The sequence below is a fragment of the Oncorhynchus mykiss genome, chromosome 17 (genome assembly GCF_057628025.1).
Source record: "Oncorhynchus mykiss isolate SJ-2025 chromosome 17, ASM5762802v1, whole genome shotgun sequence".
Taxonomy (NCBI): domain Eukaryota; kingdom Metazoa; phylum Chordata; class Actinopteri; order Salmoniformes; family Salmonidae; genus Oncorhynchus; species Oncorhynchus mykiss.
Window position 1 is genome coordinate 10,218,237 of NC_143038.1, and position 9,785 is coordinate 10,228,021.

General features: G+C 43.4%; 1 protein-coding gene across 4 annotated transcripts; it reads left to right on the forward strand.

Annotated features, from left to right (window-relative positions):
• The first annotated feature begins 531 nt into the window (after nucleotides 1-531).
• LOC110493643 (secernin-2) lies at nucleotides 532-9,642 on the forward strand. Of its 4 annotated transcripts, none has more exons than XM_021568033.3 (9): nucleotides 532-661; nucleotides 1,456-1,624; nucleotides 2,182-2,363; nucleotides 3,594-3,793; nucleotides 4,171-4,386; nucleotides 4,701-4,866; nucleotides 6,953-7,133; nucleotides 7,431-7,590; nucleotides 7,685-9,642. In XM_021568033.3, exons 2-8 carry the CDS (start codon nucleotides 1,457-1,459, stop codon nucleotides 7,584-7,586), a joined length of 1,269 nt encoding a protein of 422 aa, XP_021423708.1. In that variant the 5' UTR covers nucleotides 532-661; nucleotide 1,456; the 3' UTR covers nucleotides 7,587-7,590; nucleotides 7,685-9,642. The 4 variants fall into 4 exon arrangements, 2 of the variants coding, with proteins under 2 accessions (XP_021423708.1, XP_090060886.1); XR_016487737.1 differs by having other exon boundaries at nucleotides 544-661; nucleotides 4,701-4,961; nucleotides 6,585-7,133; XR_016487736.1 differs by having other exon boundaries at nucleotides 544-661; nucleotides 6,668-7,133.
• The last annotated feature ends 143 nt before the right edge of the window (nucleotides 9,643-9,785 follow it).

Genomic DNA, 9,785 nt, shown 5'->3' on the forward strand with positions numbered 1-9,785 from the left:
TACAAGCACACAATTCCAGACCATCTGCACGTTTTAAAGGTTGAATAGAGTTTCTATCTTTAATGGTTCTAGAGGAGTAGCGGCTCCATGTTTGACCTATCCTCTCCATTTAAACCTATGACCATTAAAAGTTATTGGGATTTATGCAAAAGTGTTTGTAGTGTGAAAGGTAAGCTATAAGTAGTATCAAAAAGTATTGTTCTTACAACCAGAAGACAGCAAGCCTGCACGTTTTAAAGTTGTTTTGGTGTTGGTTGCTTTTACAGTTTTGGGCTACAGGTGGAAACAGAAGGAGAATAATAAGTATGTCGGAATTTTCGATGGATGGGATGGATATGCTATTTTTGAGCAATTCAGTTATCTATTTGATAATAGAATATAGAGGACTCAAATCTAAAAAGTTGTGATGATGTATTCTTGAATCATCTGGAATCTATCCAATTACTTTATGTGGAACAATCTCATTGTGCCTTGTTACACCAACATTTGTTGGCTAATTGTTGAAAAGGGCTATACACTTGTTTTTCTGTTATGTATTTGCAGCAAGTAATCAACGAGACTAGACCTTTAAATACAACCTTTGGATACGATCACGTGGTACGGTAGCTCCACGATAACCTGCCTTCTCTTTGCTACCGCGTCTGGTTTTGCGATTAAAAAGGTAACGATTTTACTGTAGGAATTTGAAACATATCAGTAGCTACAGTAGCCCTATTGCTCAACAGATTATAATGACAGCCAACCCTTGGATTGAAGTGAAATGACAGTCGTTTATTTGTGCATTTTAGCGTGATATCTCCTGAAACCGGGAAGGGACAGCAAGGGCACATCGCTAACGTTACCGTCTATATAGGCCCTATTTTAAATAAACGTTTGACTAAAGACCATTTTAGACCATAATGTCTCCACAAGACTTCGATCACATTGGTTAAAATGTTTCCGAATTTTATAATAGGACAGCGTTACTAAATAGCCATGTTGATAAGAAGAAGGAGACGGCAAGGACCATTCGGATTTGTAAAGATTACCGAGAAGTGCAGTGCACAAGACTGCCTCCTTTATCGCTCTGTTTGAGAAGGGATGGGCAATGCACTAGTTGACAGGAAGAACATATTATACCTGCGACTTCCCTAAAGATACTGTGCCTTTACAGGGATGGATGCCTTATGTCACGTGTATAGGCTTCTTAGGCTATATACAATAGTCAGAGTTGGAAATTAAATTGAAAAGCTGTAAAAACATGACTAATTGATAGTGAATAGTGACAGCGATATACCGTATACCGTCTATATTGTTGAGTTTGCTTAAACGCTTCTACAATTTATTGACCAACATAACTATGACTTTTTCCTGATAATTTAGCCTGACCAGGAAAAACTCCTGGCCTCCGATATGATAGCAGTTTATTTTCTGGTAATATATTTCTGGTGTTTGCTTGTCCTCTTGTTCATGCAGGATGGCAGAGCATGAGCCACCCCTCTCGTGTGACTGCTTTGTGTCCTTGCCCCCCGGCTCACAAGATGATCACGTGATTTTTGGGAAGAACTCAGACCGTCCTAGAGATGAGGTCCAGGAGGTTCTTTACTACCCGGCAACCAGTCACCCATCTGGGACCATGCTGGAGGTAAGCTAGGCCTAGCTTCACTTCTCCCCATAGATTTACCCTGCTGCAAATTACAAGCCTGCTGCCATCTTGGATCAGGGCTCTCTTGAAAAAGAGATTTGATCTCAATGAGATTAAACCTGGATGAAGCATGGTTAAAGAACTCAAATCCATCTGCCCTCTGAACATTGTATGTAGGCCTGTAGTCAGAGTTATGTTAAAAATGTTCACAACGGGTGTTTTGCTCTGTGACCAACATCACTAATTGGATTAGAGTTGTTTTCACTGGTGAGCAGTCAGTCTGGGCAATATAACTGAGAAGGGTTATCAAACCTCTAAAATACCCCACCTAGGTATACACAATCAACATTTTCTAATTTACGATTCTCAAAGTTTAAAGTTTGAATGATAGACTATCATTTATTTATTTTCACGCCTTTATGTTATCAACGGTTTATACGACAGGCTTAAGGTATTGGCTGAGTGTGTGTTGGTAGGGTTTGCCAGTATATTTGATGTTACAATCCAAAAAAAAGAGAATTGAACAACAATGTAAGTCTCCATCTCTCGTCCTGCAGTGCACGTACATTCAGATCCCCCAAGCAGAACACACCCATGCTGTAGTCCTCAGCCGGCCTTCCTGGCTGTGGGGGGCCGAGATGGGGGCCAACGACAAGGGGGTCTGCATCGGGAACGAGGCTGTGTGGACCCGCGAAGCTATCGATCCAGGGGAAGCCCTGCTAGGAATGGACCTGGTCCGGTAAGCCCGGCTGACCATAGGCCAGCATACCAAACAGTAGTGTTGTTTTGGGGGCCAAGTGGATCCTAACTTCAGAATCACCTCCTGATCCGAAAGATGGAGAGACGGGCTGGCTGGCTGTATTTCCAGGTTCCTGACCGAGCGGTCTGATTGAATGACTGGCCGGTCTACTTCAGACAACGATAGGGTAGCACTACCCTTTGAGAATCAATTTACTAACTTCAGAATCACATCACTCAAAGTTTGGTGTGAATAATCAATGCATTGTTGTAATTGGTAAATTTGTTGAAAAGTAGATATGCTTAGTCAGCCTGTAGTCAGAAAAGCAATATAGGGCTTTGCAGTAGCAGATGTGCTACTGTAAATGTACTAGGAAGACTTCCTTCATCACAGGTTAATACTTACCTGTGTGCGTAGGGACTAGTCGTGTAAACAAAGATAGGCCCTACTGCCTAAACATTTCCATAGGAGTTTTGATTGAATCTGGCCCAAGTGTGTTTTCACTTATGTCCTAAAGCTGTCTTTACATTGTCATAAGCATAACATTTAAAGGATTGAAGTGTAACGCTGAACAAATCATTTTAACAGTTGGCAATGGCAGCCGCAGGTTGGTCCTGTTGTACCACTGACTGCAGTGATATAGCAGCAGCAGGACTAACCTACTCCAGGGGTTGCTGCTCTGTGGCTGACCCTATGCTGCTCTGTGGCTGACCCTATGCTGCTCTGTGGCTGACCCTATGCTGCTCTGTGGCTGACCCTATGCTGCTCTCTGGCTGGCCCTATGCTGCTACCAGCCTCGCAACTGTGTGTATGTGGTGTCAGTGGAATAATATAAGATAGAATGTTCTATTTGATTCTATTCTACTCATAATCTATTCTATTCTATTACTATTCTGTTCCAGTATCCCAACCCTGGTCCTCGAGTACCCACAACAGTAAAAAATGTTATTGTAACCCTGGACAAGCACACCTGATTCAACTTGTCAACTAATTATCAAGCCCTCAATGAGCTGAATGAGGTGTGTTTGTCAAGAGCTACAACAAAAAAATGTGTACTGTTGGGGGTACTCGAGGACCAGGGTTGGGAAACACTGTTCTATTCTCCAGGTATTCTTCTCTACTCTATTCTACTATATTATATTCTACTCTATTCTACTCTACTTCTCTCTACTGCCCTACTCTACTCTACTGCTCTACTCTACTCCTCTACTCTATTCTATTGCTTGACAGCTTGGGGCTTGAGCGTGCGGACAGTGCCTGGGGGGCGGTGAGTGTGATCACTGGTCTGCTGGAGCAGCACGGCCAGGGGGGGCCATGCAGGGAGGACCCGGCGCCCTTCAGCTACCACAACTCCTTCCTCCTGGTGGACCGCAACGAGGCCTGGGTCCTGGAGACTGCCGGCAAGCTCTGGGTGGCACAGAAAGTCACCGGTGAGGAAACTGCTGTAACACCGTGGGAGCTGTAGTGTGAATGGACTTTGGGGGGGGAACTGACAGTGGCACAGGAAGTTACATGGTGAGAAAATTGCTCTAACATCACTGGAGCTGTAGTATGGACATAAGTTTTGAATCAGAGGTTAGTTTTGGGTTAATCTCTGTTACGAAGTAAAATCCCACGTAATTTGGTCAGCTGAGGGATTAATTTCTTTGTTCATACAGTCCGTGTTAGAAATTGAGAGTGGCAAATATGAAGTTTCCACCCTCGCATAAAGAAATCTCTCAGCCAGTATATCTGTGTATATCTGAGCAACTTCTACCAGCAGCATACAACTGTGCACTGTCCATTCGCCTGTCTTTGCTTCCCACAGAGGGGGTGAAGAACATCTCCAATGCGCTGACCATCGGGACGGATATCTCGGCTGAGCACCCAGAGCTGCGGAGTGTGGCCCAGGCCCAGGGTTGGTGGAGCGGCGAAGGAGAGTTCTGCTTCAACGAGGTGTTCAAGTCTGAAAACCCCCCCGCCAGGATGGAACTGGCCAAGAAGCGCTACAGTGGGGGCACACAGCTCCTTCAACAGCATGATGGTGAGGGAGACTATTATTTCTATTCTAATCTAATTCAACACGTTCAACTCCTTATAACTGTAAAAACTCCCAAAATGATGTTAAAGCAGACTATTAAAAACACTATACAGGTTTGGTTTGGTTGCCGCATTGCTTATACAGCTATTTTTATTACACATAATAAAGGCCCGGTATCCCCTCTTATCATTGAAAGTACGTTACATGTAACTAGCTATGTAATTTCCTGTCTCCTGCCATTTCCTCTCCGGTCGGCTTTCCCATAAAAATAGACAACTAATAACGTACTTAGACGATACATTTTCTGGGTTCCCCAGGTTCTGTGACGGCCGAGGTGATGATGTCCATCCTGAGGGACAAGCCCAGTGGGATCTGCATGGACTCTGGGGGGTTCCGCACCACTGGCAGCATGGTGTCCATCCTGCCCCGCGATCCCAGCCTGCCCTGCATCCACTTCCTCACTGCCACCCCCGACCCCTCCAGGTGCGTCACCTCACCGGCCTGGTCCCGAACTAATCACTCTGACCCTAACCTCATTGTTATCTACTCCTTGGGTTTAATCTAAATAGCTGGATACAGTGCCTTGCGAAAGTATTCGGCCCCCTTGAACTTTGCGACCTTTTGCCACATTTCAGGCTTCAAACATAAAGATATAAAACTGTATTTTTTTGTGAAGAATCAACAACAAGTGGGACACAATCATGAAGTGGAACGACGTTTATTGGATATTTCAAACTTTTTTAACAAATCAAAAACTGAAAAATTGGGCGTGCAAAATTATTCAGCCCCTTTACTTTCAGTGCAGCAAACTCTCTCCAGAAGTTCAGTGAGGATCTCTGAATGATCCAATGTTGACCTAAATGACTAATGATGATAAATACAATGCACCTGTGTGTAATCAAGTCTCCGTATAAATGCACCTGCACTGTGATAGTCTCAGAGGTCCGTTAAAAGCGCAGAGAGCATCATGAAGAACAAGGAACACACCAGGCAGGTCCGAGATACTGTTGTGAAGAAGTTTAAAGCCGGATTTGGATACAAAAAGATTTCCCAAGCTTTAAACATCCCAAGGAGCACTGTGCAAGCGATAATATTGAAATGGAAGGAGTATCAGACCACTGCAAATCTACCAAGACCTGGCCGTCTCTCTAAACTTTCAGCTCATACAAGGAGAAGACTGATCAGAGATGCAGCCAAGAGGCCTATGATCACTCTGGATGAACTTCAGAGATCTACAGCTGAGGTGGGAGACTCTGTCCATAGGACAACATTCAGTCGTATATTGCACAAATCTGGCCTTTATGGGAGAGTGGCAAGAAGAAAGCCATTTCTTAAAGATATCCATAAAAAGTGTCGTTTAAAGTTTGCCACAAGCCACCTGGGAGACACACCAAACATGTGGAAGAAGGTGCTCTGGTCAGATGAAACCAAAATTGAACTTTTTGGCAACAATGCAAAACGTTATGTTTGGCGTAAAAGCAACACAGCTGAACACACAATCCCCACTGTCAAACATGGTGGTGGCAGCATCATGGTTTGGGCCTGCTTTTCTTCAGCAGGGACAGGGAAGATGGTTAAAATTGATGGGAAGATGGATGGAGCCAAATACAGGACCATTCTGGAAGAAAACCTGATGGAGTCTGCAAAAGACCTGAGACTGGGACGGAGATTTGTCTTCCAACAAGACAATGATCCAAAACATAAAGCAAAATCTACAATGGAATGGTTCAAAAATAAACATATCCAGGTGTTAGAATGGCCAAGTCAAAGTCCAGACCTGAATCCAATCGAGAATCTGTGGAAAGAACTGAAAACTGCTGTTCACAAATGCTCTCCATCCAACCTCACTGAGCTCGAGCTGTTTTGCAAGGAGGAATGAGAAAAAATGTCAGTCTCTCGATGTGCAAAACTGATAGAAACATACCCCAAGCGACTTACAGCTGTAATCGCAGCAAAAGGTGGAGCTACAAAGTATTAACTTAAGGGGGCTGAATAATTTTGCACGCCCAATTTTTCAGTTTTTGATTTGTTAAAAAAGTTTGAAATATCCAATAAATGTCGTTCCACTTCATGATTGTGTCCCACTTGTTGTTGATTCTTCACAAAAAAATACAGTTTTATATCTTTATGTTTGAAGCCTGAAATGTGGCAAAAGGTCGCAAAGTTCAAGGGGGCCGAATACTTTCGCAAGGCACTGTAAGTGTGTGAGAAATGTTTGGGAAACTCCCCCTAGCCTACCAGAGAGCTATGTGGTAATGTTGCTATTTTGCTGATACCTTTCCAGTTCTTTCAGATTGGCAAGAGGGACTCAACAAGGGTGTAGGAGAAGTGGCAAGGGATTGGTTTGGAACCAGGCCCAGGAACCCCTCAGGCTATCTGGAAGTGCTTCTTAAGATTTAGACTCAGATTCGCTCTTTGCCGTTTAACTCTCTATTGCTCTTTTTCATCTTCATCATTTCCCCCTTTGGCAAAACTGCGTCTTGATAGGAGTTTCTCTGTGTCTGTGTGTTTCATTTGGTCCTTACCCCCTGCCCTCCTCCTCCTACCGGACTGTCCTCTGTCCTGCCAGGTCTGTTTTCAAGCCTTTTATCTTCTCTGAGTCTGTGACCCCAGTGTCGAGGGTGATCTCCCCACAGTACGGCCCAGACGACCCGGTCAGGAAGCAGCCACGCTTCCAGAGCCAAGTGGACCGCAGGCACGACCTGTACAAGGCCCATGAGGGGGCCCTGCAGACTATGGAGACCAACCCGGTACGTGTAGAAGGGGTTAGAATGAAATATGGGTTGAATATGCCACGGCTGAATGTAATAGGCTACACTTTCATAGAGTATTTTAATTAATTAATTTTTTAAACATTTTTTACATTGATGAGTGTGGGTACGGACTGATGGATATTGTATTACGTACATCACCGACTTTGAACTTTTATAATTCCCTATAAACTTCACAAATTGCTGTTTGTCAGGTCTTCTCTGCTTATGCACGTGCTTGTGTGTGGGGGGGCATTCATGTGTGTATTTTTGCGTGTGTGTGTTTCTGTCCCTCAGGACGCAGGGAATGCTCTGACGGAGACATTGAGGATGTTGGAGGGCCAGTGTCTGACGGACATATCAGCCCTGCTCAGTGGAGAAATACCAGCAGATGAGGAACTGGGGGACCTGTTCTTTGACTGTGTGGACACGGAGCTGAAGTTCTACCAGTGAGGAGGTAAGAAATGTGTGTGTGTGTGTGTGTGTGTCTCTCAGAAGCACAGTAACCTTCTCATTACGCCAATGCTGCCTCCAATTTCTCTCTGTTACAGCGCCCTCATGTGGAGAATGCTAGTGCTTGCAGATCGGCAGGAGATGGCCCTGGGACTGTTACATCCTGTGCTCCTGTTAGATTGGCTCCCTTCCATCTCACGCATACGAACCCCCTGATGCCATTCCATCCATCATTAACACAGAATATAAATGTCTTAACGTTCCATGGGATTGGAGCATCATTATCATTTGTATCACTTTAGGGAGCAATGCTCGCCCCACATTAGTGAGTATGTGATAGACCACTACAGGAGTGTACATTACCAGTTAAAAGTTTGGACACACCTACTCATTCAAAGGTTTTTCCTATTTGACGATTTTCTACATTGTAGAATAATAGTGAAGATGTCAAAACTATGAAATAACACATGGAATCATGTAGTAACCAAAAAAGTGTTAAACAAATCATTATATATTTGATATTCTTCAAAGTAGCCACCCTTTGCCTTGATGACAGCTTTGCACACTCCTGGCATTCTCTCAACCAGCTTCACCTGGAATGCTTTTCCAACAGTCTTGAAGGAGTTCCCACATATGCTGAGCCCTTGTTGGCTGCTTTTCCTTCACTCTGCGGTCCAACTCATCCAAAACCATCTTAATTGGGTTGAAGTCGGGCGATTGTGAAGGCCAGGTCATCTAATGCAGCACTCCATCACTCTCCTTGGTAAAATAGCCCTTACACAGCCTGGAGGTGTGTTGGGTCATTGTCCTGTTGAAAAACAAATGATAGTCCCACGAAGCGCAAACAAGATGGGATGGCATATCGCTGCAGCGTGCTGTGGTAGCCATGCTGGTTAAGTGTGCCTTCAATTCTAAATAAATCACTGACAGTGTCAACAGCAAAGCACCCCCACACCATCACACCTCCTCCATCCTACACGGTGGGAACCACACATGCGGATATCATCCGTTCACCTACTCTGCGTCTCACAAAGACACATCGTGTGGAACCAGAAATCTCACATTTGGACTCATTAGACCAAAGGACAGATTTCCACCGGTCTAATGTACATTGCTCATGTTTTTTTGGCCCAAGCAAGTCTCTTCTTATTGGTGTCCTTTAGTAGTGGTTTCTTTGCAGCAATTTGACCATGAAGACCTGATTCACACAATCTGCTCTGAACAGGTGATGTTGAGATTTGTTTTACTTGAACTCTGAAGCTTTTATTTGGGCTGCAATCTGAGGTGCAATTAACTCTAATGAACTTATCCTCTGCAGCAGAGTTAACTCTGGGTCTTCCTTTCCTGTGGCGGTCCTCATGAGAGCCAGTTGCATCATAGTGCTTGATGATTTTTGCGACTGCACTTGAAGAAACTTTCAAAATTCTCGAAATGTTCCAGATGGGCTGACCAGTAATGGACTGTCATTTTCTCTTTGCGTATTTGAGCTGTACTTGCCATAATATGGACTTGGTCTTTTACCAAATAGGGCTACCTTCTGTATACCACCCCTACATTGTCACAACACAACCGATTGGCTCAAATGCATTAAGAAGGAAAGAAATTCTATCAATTAACATTTAACAAGGCACACCTGTTAATTGAAATGAATTCCAGGTGACTACCTGAGGAAGCTGGTTGAGAGAATGCCAATAGTGTGCAAAGCTGTCATCAAGGCAAAGGGTGGCTACTTTGAAGAATCTCAAATATAAAATATAATTTGATTTGTTGAACAATTTTTGGTAACTACATGATTCCATATGTGTTATTTCATAGTTTTTATGTATTATTCTACAATGTGGAAAATAGTGAATATAAAGAAAAACCCTTGAATGAGTAGGTGTTCCAAACTTTTTACTGGTACTGTATGTATGTGACTATGTGTAGATCTGTTTCACATTAAAACACCTACTGTAAGTACACCATTTGTAAAATGTGCAATTCATTGTTACAAGTGAATGGGGGTTAGTTGACTGACTGCCCCATGAGAATTAACTCATAAAATATTAGCTCTGTCTGCTGATGTGTCCTGTATTTATTAACACAGTAGTTTAAAAAAACACTGCGGTATTCAATTCAGTATGTACTGACGTATTTAGTACAGTTAAGTAAAGAATTCAACAAATGTTGTACAGTTTTGTTAAAGTTGAGGAAATTCTA

Coding starts and splice junctions, on each gene's coding strand:
- LOC110493643 (XM_021568033.3), top strand. CDS start 1,457: ATGGCAGAGCATGAGCCACCCCTCTCGTGTGACTGCTTTGTGTCCTTG. Junction 1,625..2,181: donor CATCTGGGACCATGCTGGAG/GTAAGCTAGGCC, acceptor CTCGTCCTGCAG/TGCACGTACATTCAGATCCC. Junction 7,134..7,430: donor AGACTATGGAGACCAACCCG/GTACGTGTAGAA, acceptor TCTGTCCCTCAG/GACGCAGGGAATGCTCTGAC.